This window comes from Eumetopias jubatus, unplaced genomic scaffold (genome assembly GCF_037043125.1).
Source record: "Eumetopias jubatus isolate StellerSeaLion01/CBP00866 unplaced genomic scaffold, mEumJub1_p1.0 scaffold_3, whole genome shotgun sequence".
Taxonomy (NCBI): domain Eukaryota; kingdom Metazoa; phylum Chordata; class Mammalia; order Carnivora; family Otariidae; genus Eumetopias; species Eumetopias jubatus.
The window spans coordinates 193,829,186-193,853,834 of NW_028274809.1; the positions used below are offsets into that span (position 1 = coordinate 193,829,186).

A 24,649-nucleotide genomic window follows, 5' to 3' on the forward strand; every position below is an offset into this window, starting at 1 on the left:
GCCGTCCCTCGGCGAGGACGCCTCCTTCGTGCCGCCTGGGGGCTCGGGCTCGCCCGGGGCTGACCGGGCTTGCGCCCCGCCGCCCGCCCTCGACCGTTGCAAGGTCCACACGGAGCGCGGCGGCCGCGCGGCGGCCCGGGGCGGGGTCGGGGTCAGGCCGGGCCGGCGGGGCGGCGGTTGGGCGGCCGGGGCGGCGCTGACGCGAGGCCCGCCCGCCCGCGCGGCCGGGGAGGCGGGACGGGGCGGGGCGCCCGCTGCTTCCCGGCCGCAGCCATGGCCGACGAGACCCCCAGGAAAGGCGCCCTGTCGGCGCTCGTCGGGCACACCAACGGCCTCACCAAACCCGCGTCCCTCGCCGCGGCCGCCGTCTCCTCCAAGCCCGGCGGCGGCGGCGGCGGCGGCGGCGGCGGCGGCGGCTCCAAGAAACTAGTGATCAAGAATTTCCGAGGTGGGTGCGGGGCGGGCGGCCGGGGCGGGGTCCGCGCCCCCGCCGCCGGAAGTGCCCGTCCTGGGGGCGGCGGCGAGCCGGGGCCCCGGGGAGCGGCGGGGAGCGGGGGTCTCGGGGAGGGGGCTCCGCGGCCGCCGGAAGTGCCCGTCCGGGGCAGCGGGGTTCCCGGGAGCCGGGCTCGCGGGCCGCCGGAAGTGCCCGTCCCGGGGAGCGGCGGGGAGCGGCCGCCGGAAGTGCCGGCCCGCGGGGAGCAGCGGGGGCCCTCGGGCCTCCGGGGGCGGCGGGCGGCGCGGCCGGAGCAGCCCCGAGCTCGCCGTGCGGTCCCCGTCCCCCCGCTGTCCCCGCCCTGCGGTGGCCGGTGCCGCGCGCACGGCGGCGAGGGCGGCTGGCCGGGCCGGCTTGTGCGTGCGTTTGCCTGCCCTCCGTACTGGGCGTACTCAGCGACCGTGGTGCGGCGGCGGAGTCTGTAACCCGAGACGGCGATAAACACAACACTTGTCTGGGAAAACCTCATTTCTGTGTTCCTTGCCTGTGTGCCTTTTACGTGCCCTTTGTGGAGTGTGTCTTAAAGCAGGTCTGATTTCGCGCGGCTCCTCTTCCTCACCGATGCTCTCTGGATCCGCAGACAGACCCAAGCTGCCCGATAACTACACTCAGGACACCTGGCAGAAGCTTCACGAGGCGGTGAAAGCCATACAAAGTAGCACCTCCATCAGATACAACCTGGAAGAGCTCTACCAGGTGAGGCTCCGCCCCCATGGCGGAAGGCGGACCTTGGGGGCCTTCTCCCTGGGACCAGAACCTCGGGACTGGAGGGCTGGTCCCTTGTACCGCTCACTCGCTTGGGTGCCTGGACTCCGGTGGAGGGTGAGGCCGACGTGGTTGGTGTGGTCCTCGGTGTTGTTTCAGACTCGATAATGAAGGGTGTCCTAAAAATACGAGATTTGCCACCTGCGAGAGCAGTAGGGGTCCTGCGACAGCCTGTCCCCCAAGTCATTGAGTGTTTCTGTTTTCTGGTGGTTGTGGGATTTTCATTTTCGGGCTCATGCTGTCGGGAAACATTTATTTAAAGTTATCTCATTACAGGAGAAAGATACATTGCTAGTAGCCACATGACTCTCATCGTTTTCCAAACGATGCAACAAATTACTATTACAATTACATTGTGTCATGTACGACACTTACTACGGTTTTACTTGTTAACATAGGTTTTCGCTCTTCGTTTTGTTTTGTGATTATTGCAGTTAAGATATGCAGACAGATTTTGTTTTGTTTAATTAAGATGTTCCATTTCTAACATAAATGGTCAAAAGTGAATATTACTTTGCATATTCTGTTTATCAGCAGACTGGCTCTTCCTGATCTTATTTTTTAAGAATAGCATTCGTTAACTAGTCTATCACCTATATTTTAGGTAACAATATGATACCACAATTTCTATGAAGAGACTTGAAGTAAAAATTTTTTGTTTGCCTAAAAGTGTTTGTTATAAAAATTGTGGAGATTACAAAAAAGTACAAAGGGGAAAATTAAAACCACCTATACTCCCACCATCCAAGGAAGACCACTATTGACAGTTTGATGGACATACATCCCCTCTTTGCATTAACTTTGTGTGAGTTTATTATGTTTTTTGATCAACTTTTTAAGGTAGAACTTACATATAACATGTACTTCAATAAGTTTTATACTGAGGTATAAACAACCATCACCACAATAAAATATAGAAGTCTGTTCCTCTCCCCTGACCACCGATGTCCTTTCTGTTGGTTCTAGAGTCTCATCAGTGGAACCCATATCCTGCAGTTGTTTGTACCTGGCGTCTTTCGCTCAGGCCTACTGTGTGACAGTAATTTGTTTGTTGCTGGGGAGAATGGGTGCCACCTTTCACCAGGGTAAGGGACATTTGGGTTTCCAGTTAGGGGTTATTATGAATCAAGCTGTTACGAATGTTAACGCCTAAGTCTCATGTGGAAACATGTTCCATCCCTCTTGGGTAAATATCTAGAAGTAGAGTCTCAGAGTCATAAGGGAAGGGTGTATTTAACTTTTTAGGACATTTTCTGTTTTCAAAATGGCTATACCATTTTCTATCCGTACCAGCAGTGTGTGAGAGCTCCAGTTTTTCTATGTTCTTGCTAACACTTGGTATTATCAGATTTTTTTTTTTTAATTTTAGCCACTTGAGTGCATGTGTAGTGGTCCTCTGTATTTCCATATGAATTTTAGACTCTGCCATTTTCCACAGAAATGTCAATTAGGGTTGTGTCAAATTCTTGATCAGTGTGAGGAACGTTGATGTCTTGATGGTACCATGCCTACCAACTGATCACAAGGCACAGCTCTGTTTAGTCTTCTTTGATTTTTACTTATTTCTAGTTCCAGTGTATAAGTCTTGTACATCTTCTGTGAAATTTACTCATAAGCGTTTGATATTTTTGGTGGTGTTATAAGTGGTAGTATAACTTTTAGTCTCTGGTTTATGCTAGTATGTAGAAGTAGGGTTATTTACGTACCGCTCTAGTGTGCTCTCTTGCTAACCTCACTTCTAGTAGCTTTTTGTAGATTCCATCAGATTTTCTACATAGACAGTCATGTTGCCTATGAACAGAGATGGTTTCACATCTTCCTTTCTAATCGGCATGCCTTTTATTTCTTTCTCTTACCTCCATGCCCTGTTCAGAACCTTCAGAATGATGGTGAGTAGAAGTGGTTAAAAGCAGACGCCCTTGTTTGGCGGCTGTTCCTTGTGGGAAGAGCCTTCAGTCTTTTGTCATTGAGTATGGTGTTAGGTGTGGTTTTCTCAAAAATACCCATTGTCAGGTTGAGGGAGCTCCTTTCCTAGTTTGCTGAGAAATTACCAGAAGTACCTGTTGGATTTTGATGAATTCTTCTGTGACTGTTGAGATGATCGTACGACTCTTGTTTTTTCAGTTTATTGCATTGATTGACTTTTCAGATGGTAAGACCATCCTGCAGACATCGGATAAATCTGACTTGGTAGTGGTGTATTTTTTATATATATTGTTGGATTTATTTTGCTAATATTTCATTAGTTTTTGCATCTGTGATCACAGAAGATAGTGCTTTGTTGTTTTCTTGTACTATATTTGTCTGCATTTGGCTTCAGAGTTGCAAATATTCCCTCCTTTTCATTTTCTATAATATTTTGTATAGAACTGGTATTTTTTCCTTAAATGTTTGAGAGAATTCCTAGTGAATCGTTAACGTCGGTTGTCTTAGTGGGGAGCTCGTAAACTACACATTTCTTTAGTGGCTATAGAACTATTCAGGTCACTCGTGTCTTCAGGGTCACTAATCTTCTGCAACGTCTAATCTGCCAGGACTGCCATCTGGTGAAATTTTTGTCTCGTGCACTGGTTTTCTCTCCAGGTGCTCAGTTTGAATCTTTTCTGTACCTTCCCTGTCGCTGTGTAACTTCTAAACACGGAGAATAGACTTAGAAAAGCTGTTTTAGTGTCAATTCCAGGCCACTTTTGACTGCTTTTCCTCCCCACTAAGGGTTGTGTTTTTCTTCTTTTTTGCATGTCGGGTAATCTTTGACTGTCAGACATTGTGAATTTTCATTAGTGTGATTATTTTTGTATCTCCATAAATATTCTTAGCTTCACTGCAGACCTATTAAATTATTTGGAAGCAGTTTGATCTTTTAAAGTCTTACTACTAAGATTTGCTAGGCAGGACTAGAGCAGTATTTTGTCCAAGGCTAATTGCCCCGTGGCTGGGCAAAACCTTCCTGGATGAGTACTCAGTGCCTAGTATTTTGTGATTTTCCACTCTGGCATGTGGAGGGAGGTGCTATTCCAGGTCCCGTCTGGGTACCAGACACTGTTGTCTCTAAACTTCACAGTTTCCTCACACAGAGGTCCTGGTCAGTGCTCTGCTGAATCCTCGAGGGAGACACTTGAGGTCTCCTCGCTCATCTCCAAGCTCCTCTCTGGCCGGATCTCTTCCCTCTGGGCCTTCGTCTTGGAGACTGAAGCCTCAGCTCACGGCCCCTGCTCCGCAGCCTGGAAACAGGGATGTAGGAAGTCAGAGCGTTGGGGTTTGTTTCCCACCTCCCAGAGATGACTGTCTGTCATAGGCCAGTGTGCCGTGCTTTGAAAGCTGGTGTTTCATTTTTGTTTTGTTTTGTTTGAGAGAGAGGGCAGGGCGGTGGCGGAATGGGGCAAAGGGAGAGGGAGGGAGAGAGAGGGAGAGAATCTTAAGCAAAGCAGACTCCACGCCCAGCACAGAGCCCAACACTGGGCTCGATCTCACAACCCTGAGGTCATGACCTGAGCTGAAATCAAGAGTTGAACTCTTAACTGACTGAGCCACACAGGTGCCCCTCATATAGTTTGTTCGGTTTTTGGTAAATTCAGGCAGAAGGTAGCCTAGTCTCTTTATTTCATCTTGACCAGAAGTAGGAGTCCTGTCAAATGTCTAAACTCATAGGTTTTTAGTTTAATAAAATATTATACCTTGCAGGTAGGGCTGCTTATTTCTCTTTTCCTGGAGATTTGACTATCTGGTATCGATTACCCATCATTTTTCTTGGTAGAATGATCTTGCCGTACCTTTTACCCAGCAGGATGTGTCGTGATGGTCACCATAGATACTGTAAATGCCCTGGGTGTCCATGTGTATGTCTTGAGACCCTGAGGGCTAGAGGTGCTTACCCCCCAAATGGGATTATACATTCTAGGAGGCACCGCAAGAGAGCCCGCTGGGGATCAGTTGATTGACTTACAAAGAGGCGTGGGCACAGGCAGGCTCCTGGCCTCTCACAGAGATGTTCCCCGGGGAGTTCAAGTACAGGGCTATGGAATGAGCTGCTCAGATCTTTTGGAAGCAAATGGGACAGAAATAGTAAGTGACGTCATTGTGTAGTTATTGACCGCTTGTATTATCCTGATCTGTGATAAAGTAGGCAGTGCATTTGACCTGTTGTTTCGAAATAAAGTCTGTTTTTGCTGAGGTGGTGTGGTATATACTTTGCCAAAGAATCTTATGTGAAAGTAACCATTCTTACCAAAGTATGAAAGTTATTTTGGGTTTTGTTTTGTTTTGTTTTGTTTTGTTTGAGGAAATTTTCAGGATATTTTGATGTTGATTAGTTTTCCCAAAGTGGGGTCTCTTACCTCCCCATCAGGGTATCCCTTACCCAGATAGACCCTGTAGGAGGCCTACCTGGAAGCCCGTGTGTCTGCTATAGTCTGCCTGTTGTTTCCCTATCACTCTGTTCAGTGAAGAGGGAGGTTCAAAGTGTGGTGATGGGAAAGTCTTCACAAACATACACATGCACCGTCCGCAGTCACTTCCCTCCTGCAGTGCTGGGAGGAGAATATTTTGAATGCATAGATCTTTTCAGTCTGTTTTTAAAGACCTGAGTTTAGACCTGTAATTACTACCTGCGGAAGAAAGTTTATCTTGTGTGTCTCCAGTCTATATGTTTTAGTCCTATTTGTCAGCGTAATGAAACAACAGAAAACTGAAGACTGCATTTTCAAGAAGGGTTTCAGAGAAGAGCTAATGTTGATTTCAGGCAGTTTTGATGCCCAGAAACAGCCATCATGGGGGACTTGCTGTTCTGAGGAAGGCTGTGCTGTCTCGAGTCGAACTGATGTCTCTGAAATTCTCCTGCCTGGTGATAATTTACTGAAGGAAAATGTGGACTTAGGTATTGAATGCATTAATAGAATGGCTCAAATGGATGAGACAGAGTGAAAAGGACTGGTTAGTAGACATATATAAACACATTATTTGATGGACCAATTTGAGAAAGTAACAAATTAACAGTGAACTCAATACATAAGTTCTTCAAAAACAGGAGAATCTGCAAACTCAAATCTATTTGGCTTAATAAGAAGGATTTCATAGGGGCGCCTGGGTGGCTCGAGCGTTAAGCGTCTCTGCCTTCAGCTCACGTCATGATCCCAGGGTCCTGGGATCGAGTCCCACATCAGGCTCCCTGCTCAGTGGGAAGCCTGCTTCTCCCTCTCCCTCTGCTGCTCCCCCTGCTTGTGCTCGCACTCTCTCTGTATCAGATAAATTTTTAAAAAAGAAAGAAAGGATTTCATAAATCAGTGGTGTCAGCACTCAACAGGGTCAGTCGTTTCTGGAGGTGGCTTACGTCTAACACCTGGGACGGGGAGTTTGCTGTGCAGTCAGAGCTGGTAAATATGGCCACACTGGTACTGGTTTTCCTGGAAGCCCTTGTTCTATGGCATTCCCTCTCCTAGTTTATCCACTCAGATCTGAGTTCTGATTGAATTTTTACGTTCTTTACTCATTTCTTATGGGTAGGAATCTGGTGGCGTAGAGCCCCCATCGGTGCCTTCTTCCCAAGTGGTGAGCTCATCACCTTTCAGTGGGCCTGCCATTGAGTTGCTTAACGGGGGGCTAACGCTGCCGCCTTCCACCCTGAGCCGCGCACATGTGCGCGCGCGTGCGTGCGTGTGTGTGTGTGTGTGTGTGTGTGTGTCAGTCAGTCAGAAGAGCGATGTGCCGGTCTCTGTGAAGTGGGTTCTGAGGTAGGCCCCAGCCAGTGCACCTTTCTTTATAGGGCTTGGCCCGGAGTGTGATTTTCCCCAGAGCTGAGGGTTAGTTCTCATTTTCCCTTCATCTACATAAATAGTTCTTGGTGCCAGCCTGCTTTTCTTTATGATTTCTCACACTATGGCACCTTTTACTCTTTTGTCTCTCTAATCTTAGCTTTGGCCCTTAAGGCCTTTACGTGAAACATCATCTTCCAGAACCAGGTACCCTCATTTCATGGACGCTGTGCTTTCTCCCCACCCCACAGTCACTTTAACACCATGTTGGGTATTCCGCCCCCAGGGGACAAGTGCACTCAGCGCTGAGGGCTTGGCCTTGCAAATAAACAGGCATTTGATGCTGCTGTGCTCGGCTGTCCTAACACAGACAACAGCCTGGAGGGCTTGGGTGTGGAGGCCTGACAGACTTAGATTAGAGAGCCGAGCTGTGGGCGGTTCAGACAAGCAGTTTCCACCAGCTAAGTGGGAGCAAGGAAAACGCCTTTATCCTGACACAGGTGCTGCTTGCCCACCTCTAATCATTGGAGTAGTTAAATTCCTCTTCTCTGTTAGGACTCTTGAAAATAGGAGTGGTGAGTGGCGAATGTGAAAGGCACCTTCCCTGTGCAGGTCAGATTCAGTACTTTATAGTACAGGGAAGGCATTTCTAAGTCCCAGAGTACTACTTAAAGCTCGCAAACTTACTTTGGGGCGGGGGGCTTCTATGTGGTGGAGCTCCCGTAACACGGAGAAGTTGGCCAGGGCCCTGAGAGAGCGGGGCCGCCCCTCTGTGTGGTGCTTGTAATATGAAGACGCCGGCAGTGACTCAGCAAAGACTCGAAGAACGGGCAGCACCCACAGCAAACCTGGCTCCTCTGGGTTTGCCTGGTGGTTGTAAGAGGCCCCCAAATTCTCAGTTTTAAATACAAAATAAATCTGTGTGCTTCGGGCAAACAGTATGTCCAAATAGGATGAGAAGCAGGGTTCTAAAATCAACAGTGACAGCATGTCACAACTGGGGAAGGATTGTTTTTAGGACATTGACTCCGCTTCAGGAGTTAGAGCATTCAAAGTGGTTCCTTCAGTGAGATGGTGTTCTATGAAGAACATACTAAGCTTATCTTGATTTTTACCAAAGAAGATAGTTTTCTTTGTGTATTACATTAAAAACATTTCATGATAATTATGTTTTTGGGATCCCCTAATGACTAACTTACTGGAGTGAAAGCATTTGTCATCAGGTTATCTTGGGTTTCTTAAGGAAAAGGATCTTTGAATTATAAAGACAGGACTACAAAGTGAAGGAATTGCAGAGTTTAAGAAAGAAATCAGGGATTTCAGCACAGAATGTAGACGAGCCTTTATTTCTAGAGCAAGACAAAATAGGACCTTTCCTATGGTGGTGGTGGTACACTGATAACAAACCTGCTAAAAAACAAGTTGTCCTTTTTAATGTCATCCTTGCCCCTTCTCCTTTAGCCTTTGTACACACGCATGTGTTTCATAGCAGCGATTACTGTATTTATTTAACTCAGGTTAATATGTAGCAATTCTTGTAACATTAAGTATGGGGACTATTAATGTTTTAAGTATTATGATAATGAACAGCTTTATAAAAACTTAAGTTATCTTTATTTCCTCAGGAATATAGTATTTGAGTTAGATTTAGATTCTAAAGAGTTTCTATGCAGTGTGTCCCCAATATTTTTTTTAAGTGGTTCAAAACTAGTCAGTAGAAAAAACGACATTGTTTTTAGTATCTCATTTGGATTGAATGAGATGCTGGTATTGTACATGAAATTTGAAAAACTTTATTAGAACTGGTGAGAATCTACAAATATTTTTTTTGATGTGGGTAAAAATATTTTAAGAAAATGTTTCTGCCCAAAAAACTTGTTTCTTCATTAACTTAAGACAAACTTAAGTAAATTATACATGTATCCTGAAAAAAGGTAAATAGGAAACAACGCAACATGGCCTGTGTCTCCTGGGCAATCACAATTTTTCCTTGGCTCCTCATGGGCAGAAACTGCCCTGCTGCTCCCCCACCTGTTTGGAGGTGGTCACCGAGGGTCGGGAGCAGTGATCCCACGCTGCTTGCACATTAGAATCACACACCTTTCCTGCGTCCTCCGCCTCAGACGAATGAGTGGGAGCGTCCAGCTTTGTTTGGAGGTCCCCAGGTGGCGGTGGTGTGTGGCCAGGTTGAGAGGTTGCTGCATTGTGGACGCTCAGACATGGTGCGGCTGTGCTGCGTGGCTCTTGTGGGCATGCTGTCAAATCCGTGTTCCACATCCGCTGTTGTTACCATTCCTCCCAAACCCTGCCTGGACCCCGGGGTTCAGACAGTAATCACCTTGCACTGGACCCTGACTGTGTGCATTTGTAGGTATGAGGCGGGTTGGGGGTGCCTCTCTGTGATGGTGGTGATTTTAGCTGTGTGTACACACAGGGCTTTTTAAAGACCTAATTTGTTATTCATGGTGAATAATTCACTTGTTCCTTTTGTTTTCAGGCTGTTGAAAATCTCTGTTCTCACAGAGTTTCCCCAACACTCTACAAACAGCTTCGGCAGGTCTGTGAAGATCATGTCCAAGCGCAGATCCTTCAGTTTAGAGAATATCCTTTTTCTGGCTCATGAGTTTCTGTTCATTACCTAAATCCTTTGAGACTGAACATTAATAGGATAAAGAACTAATGAGTATCCTTAATATTAAAACGACAGCTTTCAAAATTCGCATTTATTTATACACCAAAACCTAACTTTTGTTTCATGTGATCTAAGATTTTTTTTTTTTAAGTGGAATTTTTACCATTTAAATTACTCATCTTATTAAAACAATAGAGTGTCCACTTAATGGGTCTGGTTGAAGTATTTAGGAAAAGTTCTGGAAGAGTCTTAATTTTGTGCTGCCATCCTTTTATCTTATTAAAGAAAAAACCTGTCTGTTTTTTCTGATGTGTCAAATTCCCACTGACTTGGCGACGTAAGCCAGCACCCGTTTGTAGGCTCAGCCGCGTGTGTAGGGAGTCACGGCTCGGCTCAGTGGGTTCTCTGCTCGGGGTCTGGTTGGCTGAAAGCGTGGGGCCAGCCAGTTGGGGTCTCGCCTGAAGCCGCCTTCCAGGCTCGCCACGGTGGTGCAGAGGTCCTCTCCCTCCGTTGCAGGATGGTGCTCTCGGCCCCTGAGGCCGCCCCTGGCTTCTCGCCGCAAGGTCTCTTCTTAGGCAACATGGTTATTTGCTTCATCCGAACCAGAAGGAAAATGCCCCTCCCTGGTCTGCTGAGACAGAGTTGTGTGGTGTGACCCTCATGTTCCCAGCCCTCCCAAGGTCGAGAGAGGGAGTTACAGGCTATAGGACGTGGGGGCGGGTTGGCCAGCACCCTCTCGAGGGCCGGCTTCTGTCAGGGAAGCGGAGCTCCTTGGATCCTGTCGGCAGAGTCCTTTACAGTCTGGCCTCCGCCCGCGTCTGCAGCCTTCCCACGATCTCAGCCTTCCACGCGCCTCCTGCGTGGGCTTCCTGTTGCAGGCACCTGCTTGGGACTGCTCTTCTCTTGTGGGGTTCGGTAGTTGCAGCCTGTTCACTTCTGACTTCTTTTCTAGCTGAAGGAGCCTTTCCGTCCCATGGCCTCACCTTGAGAAACGGAAGTGTTCAGAGCTTGTCGAAGCCTTTGAGGCAGCCACACAGGTCTGCCGCCTGCTGTCGCGGCTTCTGGATTCGCCGGGGCCGTAAAGCTCCTGCGGCCTAGGGCAGGGGGTCCCCGCAGAAGTGGGTGAGCAGGGTCCCCTCTGGTTGTCTCGTCTCGGTGTCTGTAAGCACAGCTGTGCCCCTCGGGACGCCGGTGACCACACTGCCGGGCCTTTGGAAGACGGCCAGTGTGCCATGTCCCAGACGTGCCCTCCTGCCTCAGTGCCGCCGCTCAGCAGTCCAGGGGGCTGGGTGACGGGCCCGGGAAGCCACGGTCAGGGTGCTGGCGTCTGAAGAGTACCAGAGCCCAGGCTTCCTGCAGGCCGCCAGCCGATCCCCAGGTTCCCGTTCCCAGACTGGCACGCGTGCGGGAGAGCTGCTGCACTATTGCCATTCTAGCCCTCATCTAACCAGGACCACGTCCTGGTTCCTTGATAAACTCACCCTCCTGCCGGCTAACCCTACCTTGTGGTCACACGGACACGTCCATGAAGTCACTCATTCAGCAAGTCCTCACTTCCTGTCCAGACCACCACCAGACGGTACGAGACGGTGGCCACGTGTCCTCGGCACTGTGACAGACCACGGCCATAAAAATTAGCATGTATCTCAATGAAGACAAAAGACAAAGACATTTGGCCACGTTACACGTCTTTAGGAGCGGGAGGCACCTGGAATTCTAAGATGCTCAGATGTTAGAGTCGGGGGCAGAGCTTCCCGGAGGAGGTGATGCCAGAGTCACCTCAGGATGGTAGGGTGTAGCCGGCCACAGAGGGCGGGAGCCATCAGAAGGGGGTGCTCGTGAAGACCCAGAGCAGTTTGGCATGACTGGAGCCCGGGAGAACTGCTGCCGTTTGAGGCTGTAATTCTGGGTTGCGGCTTGGGTTTGAATCTGTGTATGTACTCCGCAGGCTTTGGACTTCAGTCTGTGCGTGTCTGTGAGCCCTCGCAGGTGGGGGGGCAAGAGTCCAGCCGGGTGAGACCCGTGGCAAGGGAGGCCAGTGTCCACTGTGTTCCAGGCCCTGGCAACAAACCGGCGGACAGAGCTTAAACCCCGAGGTGGGGGCACTGGCAGGAGCATAGAGTCTGCATTTCTGAGACTCCGTGGTGAGGACAGGGCAGCCAGTCTGTGCAGAGGAGATGTTGTGCCTCGCAGGAGGGGTGGGTGATGAGGGGCCAGCGTCAGAGCTGCTGCAGGTGCTCAGACATTCAGGGCAGGAATAGCCCAGGATAAGCGTACTCGGATTTCTCTTGTGTCTGGGGTGTTCCTGTCTTTCGTGTGGGGCTGCTTTCTGAGCTCGAAGGACTGCTCCCCTCCTCATGCTCTGTTGAGGCCAGCAGGAAGAGTGCTCGGGGAGACCAGGAGGTTCACGTGTGTGATGAATTCTGCACTCACCTGCTCCTTCCAGAATAGGTTACCTGCTGTTGGTGATAGGCCTTTTCCCCAAGCCAGGGCCGTCCCCACGCACCTCAGCCACTGCCACGTGCGCTGAACCAGGCGTCAGACGATGCAGCAGGAGGGACGTGCCGTGCGCCCGGGCTCAGTTCACGAGCACCTCTTGGGAACCACGGCCAACGTCCTGCTATGTGTGCTGCTGCATTCACAGCAGGACAACCTGCTTTAGAAAACGTGGCACAGATAGAACCTATCACTTTTCTCCTCTGGCGTAAGCACTGTCTTTCTGGTTTCTTTCTTCTCTTTGTTTAATTTTTGCAGTCACAGGTAGATGTAGTTTTTTCCATGGTGCATGAGCATGTTGCCGCTGGGTATTTGTTTGCTGTCTGAAGACTTGTCTGACTCCTCTCAGTAGGCTACTTAAACCTTCAGCTCGGTCTGGCCCTTCTCCAGACAGGAGCGGACGGTGTGGGGAACCGGTAAAGTGCAAGCCCTTGGACCAGCTCCCCAGCGGTGCTCACGTGAGGCTTTAGGTTTTGATTCATGGAGGGCTGGAGCTCCCTGTGTGCCCCCTTGTGTGGCCCAGCTGAGCACTCCATGCTGTTTTCTATGAGAAGTGGCCAGAAGTTACTTCACCCAGCTGTTTGAGGAGAAGCATCTCTCATTGGTGAGCTCTGCACGTAGGGCCCTTCCCTCCCAAGGAGACCCTGCGCCAGGCAGGGTGCTGCTTGCTTAGTTACAGCACCTAGCCTGTCCGCAGCGGTCGGATTGGCTGGTGTGCGTCTCACCCTGGGCGCCCTCACTGACACCTTGGCCCCTAGCTGGTGCAGACAGCCCGTGGAGACTGGCCAGGGTGTTGGCCACACAGTGAGTGGCTTGTGCCCAGCACCGGGTACCAGGGCTGCTGGGTCCCCACTGCGGTGGCACTTGTCTAGATGTGATTGTGACTCAGTCCTTGTTTTTTCAGACTATTTGTATAAGGTTCTACCATCACAGGGCCGCTATAAGTTGGAGCAATTATAAAATACTTCTTGGAGAATAATGTGTTAACCATTGAACTAGTAGGTCTTTGCTGGGATTTACTATTTTTAATTTATTAGCAAAGCCTCAAGAGAAAAGTAAGATGTCTGGCCAGGACCACTGTGGTTGCGGTCAGCTCACCTCACTGGTGTGACAGGATGCAGATGTGCCTGTCGGCCGCCCGTGGCTCTCTCGACCTGTCTCCTGCCCAAAGTCCTGGCTGCATCCCACCCTCCTCACACCTCCCCGCCAACAGGAGACTCCGACGCCTATCTGCTTTTACACATCACACGCCGGCCGTGGGCTTTTCCTCTGTGTGCTGTGGATTTTACCTCTAACCTCACACCCGTTCTGAGGAAACGGCCGAGGGAAGCTCGTCGCTGGTCCAGTGTCCTAGAGCTAGAACCAGAGGGACGGAAGTCTAGGAGACGCAGGTCTTTCCACCTGAGCAGCTGCTTTGTTGATCTGCACAGATGGAGCGCCGTCTGCACGCGGCTGAGGAGATTGACTGAGCACACGTGTGAAAGGTGCTTTGTAAGCCACGAGGCAGCGGGCAGACATTTAGGACCGTGACTTTGCACACACCTGTGATGGCCGTGCTCCAGGCATTTGGCTGTGGTTTGCTCTGAGAGCCCATAATGGGGTTTCTTTTTCCTATAAGCAGTATTTTGAGCCTTAAAAAACATATTCTAATTATCAAGCTGAAAGCATTCCTAATTTGGTGCATGAATGGGATTTCACGTCAGTTCTCACTGAAGCCATGAGTTAAAGTTAGACTTCAGCCACCTCCCTGTAGCTGCCAGTCTCCTGGTGCTATGAACAGTCAGCCTGCTTCCCCACCACCAGGACAGCCTGGCTCACAATTGGCCCCTCGTCCTCTGTGGGAGAGGACCCTAGGTCCAGCCACCCAGAAGCCTGTGACCTGGGCCTTAGTTCAGCCAGCAGGGCTCCTCAAGGGACTCGGGAAAGGCAGGGGTGTGCAGGTGCATTTATCACGAATGCGGGGTGAGATGCAGTGATGGAGAAAACCCACGTCTCTGGTCCTCTGACAGCCGAGTGATGGGCAGTGTTCTGTGTCGAGTGGCAGTGAAGGGGTTAAAATTACAATAACTAAACTGGCCGGCATTTGTCATGTTTTCCTTAGCAGATCTGCACAGACTCACTAGATAGTGTTTTATTTTTAAAGAAGATTAACACATGCTGGCAAGATCATTGCAGACAAATGGTAAGCGTACTGACTCTGTTAACCCTGGTTTTTAGGTACATGTGCTGTTCCGGCACCTCCATCGCCACTGCTCTGCTATCTGGTCTCCCCTGCACACGCCCTCTTGGACCTGTTCACCTCTGGTGTAGCCAGACAGAAGGGAGATGGCGTAGCGGGGAGGATGTGCCCCTTTTAATCCAGCTGTCTTTTTTTCTTTTTAATCAAAGCATGGCCTCATCCACCTTCCCTTACCCACCTAAAGATGGCATGGGCCAGACCGTGGGCTGAGATAGGGAAGTTCTGTTTAGGATCAAATGCTTCCATCCAGCTCAACGTAGTTGAACAACAGAGCAGAGCAAAGCAGGGTGTGAATGCTGCTTTTCTGGATTGGAGCTGGCTGCTAACGATCTTCACACCAACCTGACATCTCATGATTCCTGAATGGGTCTCTATAAAGTCTTCCTTGATCCCTTGATCCTAGTTTGTGCCTGACAATCGAGCCTGACTTCTAGGTTTTTACCGTAACTGGACAAAGTCTTAGACTTTGCACATGGGTTGATTCTAATTTGATTTTATGTATATGAGTTCTTCATGTGGCCTGGTTGTAAGTGAAATCATGGTATGAGTAGCTTTGCTAAGTGGGTGGAATTCTTTTGTTTCCTAAATGAGGTAAACGAGACAATGAATGAGCCTCTTTTCCGGCCCAGGAACCTGGTAGATGGTCAGAATCGATGAGCGTCTGTTAGGAAGGCTTTGCTCACAAGTCCAGTAGCTTCCGTGATAAGAGAATCACAGGGTGGCTGATGATTCTGTGCCCTCCATGCTCTGCTTACAAAGGAGAGTCAAACACGTGGCCAACAGCCTTGTGCCAACATAATGAGGACTAATTATTTAAAAAGCTTAAAAGCGTCTCTTTAGGCCCATGAGATTTACCACATTAGTCAAGAGATGACCAGATTTCAAAGGTATCCTTTAGATTAAATGGTTTAAAATCCTTATAATCAGATTTTCTGGATAAAAGAGGTGAAAATCAATCATGAGGGTCTTGGGGAACATCATCAAGAAACAATTATTCTTAGATTTGAGACACTTACCGTAGTTGTGGTTCAGAAGGCCTAATCTTGGATATTTAGTTAGCAAGTTATGTAAATAAATGCTTTTCTAATTGCCAGATCATGATCAGAAGTATTTTCCTGTTTTTGGATCGCACTTACGTCCTTCAGAATTCCATGCTTCCTTCTATCTGGTGAGTGCCCGAGTCGGCGAGCTGTGTCTGCTGCTACCGTTTGGTCCTTTGTGTCAGCCGGGATCTCGAGTGCACACGTCCAGACCCAGGTGGACCTCAGTCTTAGGGCCAGAGCTGGGGCCGGCTGCACCCAGGGGAGCCCCTTCTGGTACACTGCACAGCTGGAGTGCCGCCGTGAGGGTGGTAGGTCAGCGAGGTGGCTCTGTGGGGAGGCCCGTTTCTGTCACCGGGCTCTGCGCACCAGGGCCGTCTGGAGCCGACGGGAGGGAGGGAGAGGCTGAGGCCCTCCGGGACCGTCCAGCAGCTGGTCCAGCCAGTGGTCTGGTGAAGCTCTGAGCACGACTGGGGCTGGTGAGGGGTCATGACCCAGGGCCCTGAAGCCCCCCCCCACGCCTCCCCATCCCACCAACCAACCACGCACACGGAGACCTGCTTTCAGTCGGCCCGTCTACCGTGCAGCAGCTTGCGGGGATGGTGTGAATTAGGAGCTCCCCCCTCTGTCACCCACTTCCGCACCCTGCGCGGACGCCCTTCGCCTCGCTGCCTGTGCCCGAGGCGCCCGCTGCTGCTTCCACAAGCCCTGCCTGTGACCTGATTGGACTTGTCCGTCGTGTCATCCGCGGGCTCTTCTCCCGCTCCCTTTAGACCCAGGTTCTCTGAAAAGCGGCTTGCTTTTGCAGTTTCCTTAGCATCTGTTCCCTCTGACCTGAGGCTAGAACTGCTCTTCCTGAGGTGTTGGTGACCCCTGGTTCCCAGATCCCATGGATGCTTACTTTCTATTACCTGACATCTGTACAGCTCTGGACACTCCTTGAAAGTCTCCCCTTCCTCCCCCTTCCCTCTCCAGCCGCTGCTCCCGTACCCATCCTGCTAGACACCCACACGCATCTGCAGTCTGCTGGCCCCGCACGAAGAGGGTGGCCTTTGTCCAGAGAAACGATAAGGATGTTGTACTGAGGACGACGTGAATGGCATGGCTGCTAGTCTGTGCCAGGCTCTGTTGTAAGAGGCCTGGCACCTGCCAGCTTACCGAGTCTGCAGTACGGCTCTAGAGGGGTTACTGTTTTCTCCGTTTTGTAGACGGAGAAACTGAGGCAGAGACTTCCCATGATTTGCTGTTCCCAGGTTGTTGGGCTGCCTAATCTGAACTGTTAGTTCATAAACATGGTTCATAGCGTAACCATGTCACAGAAACTATAAACATCACTTACAGCATCGACAGTACTGGCCTCAGGCCGCGGCAGCAGGTGGGAAAGCCACGTCTGGTAGAACCAGCCTCACTGCAGGTCTACAAGAAACGCCCCAGGCAGGACATGGCGGGAGGGTGAGCCTCATCCTAGGCCTGAGCTTTGCAGAATGAGCAGGAGTGCTGAGGTAGTTGAGGCAGAAAGAGGTGGTAATAGAGAAAAGGAAGCCTATGTGGAAACGGTAACTGCCCAGGGCGAGCTGATTGTGGGGGAGGCAGGGACATGAAGCCCACAGGGCACCCTGATCACTGACGGTGGGGAGCGACGGGATTGAGATTAAAGCAGCGGCTCGCAGCAGAGCAGGTGGGTGAGAGCCGACAGTGAGCGCTTCCTAAGCCCCACACGGGCCACCTGCCTGGCCCGGTGTGGAAGGGCTTTACAGGCGGAAGACTGAATGTGTGATCCCATTTACAGTTAAGGAAGGACAGGCAGGGACCCAGAGGCACTGTGAGCCAGGGGTGGGGCCAGGACTCTGACCCAGGTGGTCGGCTTGAGCTGCATGGCTGACCCCTGCACCCGACTGCTGCGTCTTGGACGAGCGCAGAACACCCAGGCCTGCGGCTCCTCCAGGGAACACGAAAGGCCTCCTGTGGTGTGTGCTGTAGGAGAAGGTTCACCACAGATGGGGCTCTCCAGAACCCGTGCCCCTCTGCACACTGCTTGCTGCCACAGGCATGGCTCACCACTGCTCCTGCTCACCACCACCGCCCCAGCTGCCCGTTGAGGAGACCTGACCGGGTCCAGGAGCTCAGTTTTGTCTGCCTCCTCAGTACTTGGCACATAAGGGACCCATGGAGGTGTTTGCACAGAGCACAGAGCCTGGTATCCCAGGGTTTCTGTGCACAATGACCGAGCTGGGGTTCCCCAGGCGACAAGCCGAGGGAGGATGATGGACTCTTAGAGTCACATTGTACATTCCATTCACCAGTGGAGAGGACCGGATGGAGGAGAGGCCCCGGTGCCAGGGGAGGAAGAGTTGGATGACATGCTCTGGAGAGGGACCAGAGATGGAAAAGGGAAGGAAGGACAGGGGCTGGGGCGATGGAGATTCCTAAATCCCGCCCCAAGAAGAAGGATGTGAGCCGCAGTGTTGGCAAGATCCACGTACTTTTCAGTGACAAGCCCAGCCTGCCCCAGGAAGCAGCCTTGAGGAAGCAAATACAAAGCACACTAGACTGGCCAGAAACAGAAAATACAACAAAGGCATACTTGACACGTGGATTTAGAGAGTTAGCAGATCAACAGTTTTGGGATGAGAGTCCCAGTGTAGCTTGTAGCTTTACCTAGAACTTCTGAAAAGTGGAACTGAAATAGAGTTTTGTTTTTCCTGTTTGTACAGGGATATGGGATTGGAACTTTTTAGAAACCATATCATCAGTGATAAAATGGTTCAGAGTAAAAGTATTGATGGAATTCTGCTGTTAATTGAACGAGAGAGAAATGGTGAGGCAGTGGATCGCAGTTTGTTGAGAAGTCTGCTGAGTATGCTGTCTGACCTTCAGGTAAGGCCTCCCTGCCCAGCTGCTTACACTGAAACAAGTGGATGTAAAGCAGGGTTTCAGTGCAAAATACAAAATCCCACAAACATGGTGTTGAATATGTGCGAGGGGAGTGACTCTCAGGCTAGCCGTACAGAGCAGGCCACAGAGGAGAGAGCCCTTAAGACACGGACCCGGCCCTCCAGGGCAAGGACAAGGGCCTGCGGCCCTCACAGAGCAGAGAGCGTGTCGGGCGGCCTGGGCTGCCGGGCTCCCTGAGCCTCGGGGCCGCCCCCTGCAGCTGGGCTCCTTGCAAGTCTTGGGTATGTCAGCACTTGCTAAGGTAGGTTTCTTTACTGTAAGTGGTCGGTAACTTTGTTCATTTTTTAGGTATATAAAGATTCATTTGAACTGAAATTTTTGGAAGAAACTAATTGTTTATATGCTGCAGAAGGCCAGAGATTAATGCAAGAAAGAGAGGTGAGACAAAGAATTTCTTTCTTTTTGTAGATGTGCATCTTAAGTGTAATTTCTAGAAAGTTGTCTTTCCATGTAAACATTTTATTAGAAGTCTTCTGAAAGACACAGTCTAGCTGAAATTCTCAGGGACGAGCTTCATTCTTATTACAGTAAAAATTTAATTTTTTTTAACTTAGAAACTTTTTATTTCTGTCCCCCCTCAACCTAAGTAAAAAAGGCAGTAAGGTAGCTTCTGAAATGTGTAATAAAGTAACTCAAGTTGAAGCAAGAGGATCAAAGGTAAATCTGAAAGAAGAAAGATAGGTCAAACACACCCCAAATCCTCCCTTTGTGTGAGACATTAAAAGAAGTTATCCAGAAAACCACAGGAAAAAACATAAAGTAGTGATATGAACCCCAAATCTTGGTAGCCACTTTCAAAAGTATGAGAGCAGGGCCTGAAGGAAGCTCCCCTGGACCCTCCCCCAAATGTCACTCATCATTGCACAGGATGGACCGACTGTTGGTTCTTCATCCTGGTTTTGGAGAGGGAGTTTCATGCCCCATACCCAGCCCTGCTCCACCACGAGGTCAGAACGCCAAAGACCCGTGTCATGGGGACTTTCCTGTGCCGTCAGGTGACAGCAGGAATGCCCTTTACCCCTGGAAGCGTGAAGTGCGTTTTGAGATCTGCAGCCGGGCTGTTTGGCGTCCTCGAACACGCAGTATTCTGATTAGCTTTTGCTGACCCTGCTGTCTGTGGGCCAGGGGGTGCGTTAGGCCTGCACCCTCTGACCCGGCTGCTGCTCACCTGCCCACAGGGCCTCAGTGTAGGAGGGACCCGTGGCATTGCCCCTGAGCTTCATGATGAGCAGGGCACAGCAAGTGACGTGCTGTCCCGTCCCTCCTTCTAGACATCCAGTTTGCTCTCCAGAACCGAGTTTAAGGGAAGTTTCTTCTGTGTATCCGCCTAACCCCCAGTACGCTTCCCTTTGGCCACTTTCACTCCCCCCACTCATCTGAGTTAATATTTGACTTGAATATATATTCTGCTTTCCTTTTTTTAATTTTTATAAGGACGAGAACGTTTCAGTTTCTTACGTAACACCAAGAATCTTTGTTACCTAAAAAAAAAGAGAAAAGAATCTTTGTTACTGACATGTTTAAATGTTGTGTTTGGAAGGTTCCAGAATATCTTAACCATGTAAGTAAGCGTTTAGAGGAAGAAGGAGACCGAGTAATCACGTATTTAGACCACAGCACACAGTAAGTACTATTCATTTACTTGGTTCTTGCAATTTGAGCACAGTGAACCCTTTTCCTGGCTGGCATTCAGTACTACCTGAGAGTATTTTTGTTGCTTATATTATTTGTGATCATTGAGTACTTGTGAGTGACAAGTGCTGTGTCGTGAGCTAGGGTCCAAACGGAGCACCTCAGGCTGAGAGGCTTGGCATGTTTGAGTTTAGAGACAGGGATTCTGTTAAATCCATGGGGTGTCGTTGAATATTGGAAAATTTGGATTATAAACTTTTAGTTAGACATGTAAGATAGCTGTACTTCTTATGGTACTAAGTCACATTATTTTCTCTTTTCATCCAATTTTTTTTTTTCTCTACCTGAGGTTGAAAAGTAGCTGGGGAAAAATTGTGTGAGTGTCTGCTTCTCACTGTGCACATAACCTTATTCAAGTGAGGAGAGGCAAGAGCAGAAAGGGGTTAGAACAGAGACTGAAGGTAAAACGTGCAAAACTTGTGACTCGCCAGGAGCAGGCGGGATGAGAGAAAGGGGCAGAGTTAGGGCGCTTTGAGAATACAGGAAATAGAGGGTCAGGAGAGGGAAGATGCCTTTAGACATTTGAGGGGCCTGCGGGGAGCCCAGGATCTGCAGAGAGTGACAGTCGTGCCAAAGCCAGGATGGCCTTGTTCGGGGTGCTGCGGGGACACAGAGCTCCAGCTGCGGAGCGTGAGGGGCCGCGGGCTGGAGGCTGGCAGCAGGGAGGTGCAAGGAGTAGGAGAGGAAATGACAAATGGTATCAGGTCGCGCCAGTGGGTCAAGTCAAGGGTGGATAAAAGTGTTGGTTGAGTACCTGCTACATTTTTTTTTTTTTTATTAGTGATATTTTCCATGTAGCACAAAGTTCGAGAACAGGCCGAGCTAGCTGGTGTACTGATTAGGGAGCTCTATGTAGGGTAGATCCTGTAGCAGAGCAAGGGAGCTGCCCGCACGGGCTCAGGTCGAAGGAAAGGCAGGGTACCGGCGCTGCTGGAACCTTCTCCTTTATGACCCAGAGGCACTGGGCATGGTGCTCCTGTTCGCTTTTATATATGCTAATAACACTCTTGTATGTAGGCTCTACTTTAAACCCCTCCCCCCCCAATTTTAAAAAATGCATCGCTTAAAAGAGTATTTGTAAATGATTTAAGCAAAGGAGTACTAGGTGGTTCACCCCCAGGCTCAGGCACAGGTGGGTCTAAGGAGCACTGACTGAGGTGGCTTCTGCCACCACAAAATAAAAAGTCGTCTTCAGGAAGAGGGAGACTGAGGACAAATAAGCAGCCACAACAGCCTTAGGGCTGGGCTCAGAGTGCCCCTTCCAGCCCTACCTGCCCTCAGTCCGAGCACCGTGGATGGACGCCACGCAGAAGAGCATGCTTGAGAGCCCCAGGGCATTGCCTCCTGCTGCACTGTGTGACCTACCTCACTCTGGACAGCATGGCTAGGTCACTTGGCAGGCCTCGCCCCAGGGACGGCTTCTGTGTGCCCCCAGGACTCTCGCCCCTCAGTGCAGGAAGGAGCCGCTCTCCCGTTGGTTGGCAGGAATTCTCATACTGCAAAATCAGTGAGTTGTCACCATGGATTATGAGGTCAGTCTTTGGGCACCTGGGTGCTCAGGCAGTGAGTTTCCCAGGACTGTACCTCTGGTCACGAGGCGTCTGTAGTGTCTGCCCTTAGCTCGGGACCTGTCCCGGCACCCGCACTACGGTAGGCGTCACACGGAACCATTGGGATGAAGACCACGATTGGGTTTCTAGAACCGCAGTCTAGGCCATAGGTTGCCTAGAAGCAGAGATTCTGTGAAGACAGGAAAAGTTGCTCAGCATCATTAGTCATCAGGGAAATGCAGATCAAAACCACAACGCCCAGTCCCACTTCACACCCACCAGAATGGCTTTTTGATTAAAATTTAAAAGGCAGGCAGAGCCTCGGCGAGGATGTGGAGAAGGGAACCCTCGTGCCCCGCCGACAGGAATGTAAACCGGGCAGCTGCTGGGGAGACAGTTCGGTAGCTCCTCAAAGTGCTGTCCGGAGTTACAGGGTTTTCCGATGCACTGGTTCTCCTACTAAATATGTAGATAAAAACGTACATTCACACTAAACTTGTATGCAGGTTTTCATAGCGGCTGTATTCGTCGTAGTCTACGGGTAGAGACCACCCGTTGGCCGCTGATGCGCGGGGGTGACGCCGTTCAGGGCAAGAGCAGGTGTACCGCTGGCCCTGCTGTCCGCCTCTGACCTTTGACCTCCACCCCCAAATCCCATGGCCCTGCTCTCCCTCTTGGAGGCAGACTGGGAAGGTGCTGGCTGGCCCCTCGCCCCCTCACCCTGCTCCTCAGTCGGCCCAGTCTCTGACCTCTGACCTTTTGGGGAGTGGGGGCTGGGGGTTGGAGACAACGTCTGCTGCACCTCTCTCTAGAGTCACCTTGAGGTTTAAGATACTCTGTTGAAAAGTTCTTTATGAAGCAAAGGCTCAGGAAGATGCCCAAAATTAATAATCCTGGGACTAAAGCACATGTTGTGACCTTTGAATAACAACTGAAAGTAAATTCAGTTGTTCCAGGAATTGTGGATGATACACCCCGGAAGAGTAGTTTCGCGTGTCCCTGTGAGTGTGGCAGCCACATTTACGGATGTTCCAGTTTCTCATTCTGTTCTGCTCAACACTCCTGCAGCGTGAGCCTCACATCAGAGCCTTGATAAGTAGGATTTTTGATAAGTGGTCACGGGAGGGGACACGCCCATCCCAAGTGGAAGGTGATGGGGCTGGAGCGGAGCAGGCTGAGCAGTGGAAGACGGGGAGGCTAGGGTGCCTCGCACTCAAAGGGCAAAGTCTCCTTTCAAAAACCACCGGCCAAGCTGAGGGTGCGGTGTGTGCTGGTGTCCCCCTCTCCCTGGACCCCCAGTCCCTTTATGTTATTCAGTAGATAGACTTCAGCGTCTGCTCGGACAGCAGGGAGATTGTTCGTGGTCAGAGGGAATGGCTCTTGTGGTGTCCGTCTGTCTCTGATTGTCTCCACGTGATGTCTGTGACCGTAAAGTCCGCTTCTTCACAGCTGACCAGTCTCTCTCCTTCTACTTCATCTCTGACTTTTCATCTTTGTCTCATGTAGGAAGCCACTGATTGCTTGTGTGGAGAAGCAGCTCTTAGGAGAACATTTAACAGCAATTCTGCACAAAGGTAGGTTTTCCTAACTTGTGTCAGACCGAATGACGGTCCTTAATTTATTAAGAAATCAAGTGAGACATCGCACATGACGACGTAAAGGACATTTTTTATTGTAATATGACAATCACTAAAAATCATTAGGAATAACAAACATGTTAGCCCTTGGGGAAAATGAGTTCAGAGAAATAGTGAACAGCCTCTGGTAGAAATCCCATGGAATGCGCTCATGACCAAAGCTGCGGAGAGACCCAGCCACAGCTTTTGCGGCTGGGTCCTTGTGCGGCGCTTGTCCTCCATCGCTGGATTGGTGCTCCCCGGTGCTGGCCCACACGCAGAATGCCACGGGTGTAGGCTGCTTGGACAGGCCCTTAGATTGTCTCAGGGCTTCCTCCCCACGTCCTCCACTCAGCTGAACGCCAGCTGAACCTCCCGGTGGCTGGGGAGATAAGCCAGAGTGCACTTTCCCATCCTGAGTCTCCTGGAAGAGCGAGCACGTGACATTGCTGACTGAGCAGTGTTCTCTTCCACGCTACATCCCTCATGTCGCTCTTCAGGCGCTGGGGAGGAGTGATTCCAGGAGCCACCGTGCACCTGCTGTTTGATTCGTTCAGTCTGCTCTCCTTGTTAATTCCTGCCCTTCAAGGTGTGCTTCCTTCCCTGGACATTAGAGTGAGCCCAGTCTCACCTCTTATAACACGTTTGTACTTGGCGTTACTTTTTATAGCTCTCAGGTATTTAATGTTACCATTTAAAAGTCAGGTTGGAGCTACGGGATCTATTTCAAGATAGTAGTGACCTTAAAGCTTAATCATGGGAAGACCCAGAATTACAAACATAAATTAGAAATTAAAAGAAAAATAATCAGCTGAAAGATGAGACCTGGTAACTCCCCCTGTGACAGATCCGCTGAGCGACAGACTCAATCAGAGGTAACATGGGGCCGTGAGGCGCCGGGGGCGATCGGGGAGCGCGGGCCAGGCCGCTGTGAGTGAGGCCAGGGCTTCCATGACCCGAGGGATTAAGGAGCACACCTGCCCGCGTGCTCAGAAGATGACCCTGCCTGACAGGGTCTTCTCAGATTCTGGAGACCTACTTCCCACGTAGAAATAAGCAGCAGTCCCTGCATTTTTAACTTACATAGTAGGTGTTGCGTGGTGCACACCACGCCGACTCGCTAACGTGATGTGCTTAACGTTTGCTGTGCGGTGTCAGGGCTGGACCACCTGCTTGATGAGAACAGAGTGCCCGACCTCACTCAGATGTACCAGCTGTTCAGCCGTGTGAAGGGCGGGCAGCAGATCCTGCTGCAGCACTGGAGTGACTACATCAAGGTGTGTGGGGCCGTCTCGGCGGGCGATGACCATGCCTTGTGGGGTGTGCGGTGCCTGGCAGAGGAGGACAGTCTGGAGACACCCTGGTTTTCTTGTGGCAGGTGCTTGGGTGGATAGCAGTCTCGCATTTCCTTCTAGATGGCTGGT

At 50.4% G+C, this 24,649-nt stretch overlaps 1 protein-coding gene across 1 annotated transcript in view; it reads left to right on the forward strand.

The window, feature by feature from the left end:
• The first annotated feature begins 239 nt into the window (after window positions 1–239).
• Window positions 240–24,649, forward strand: part of CUL4A (cullin 4A) — a 42,526-nt gene continuing 18,116 nt past the window's right edge. Inside the window, exons 1-10 of the mRNA XM_028087308.2 lie at window positions 240–448; window positions 1,074–1,189; window positions 9,503–9,606; window positions 14,246–14,315; window positions 15,467–15,540; window positions 18,127–18,289; window positions 18,656–18,745; window positions 19,908–19,990; window positions 23,116–23,183; window positions 24,384–24,502. Of these exons, the coding sequence (XP_027943109.1) occupies window positions 274–448; window positions 1,074–1,189; window positions 9,503–9,606; window positions 14,246–14,315; window positions 15,467–15,540; window positions 18,127–18,289; window positions 18,656–18,745; window positions 19,908–19,990; window positions 23,116–23,183; window positions 24,384–24,502 (1,062 nt within the window). The 5' untranslated portion in view covers window positions 240–273. The remainder of the gene's footprint in view (window positions 449–1,073; window positions 1,190–9,502; window positions 9,607–14,245; window positions 14,316–15,466; window positions 15,541–18,126; window positions 18,290–18,655; window positions 18,746–19,907; window positions 19,991–23,115; window positions 23,184–24,383; window positions 24,503–24,649) is intronic.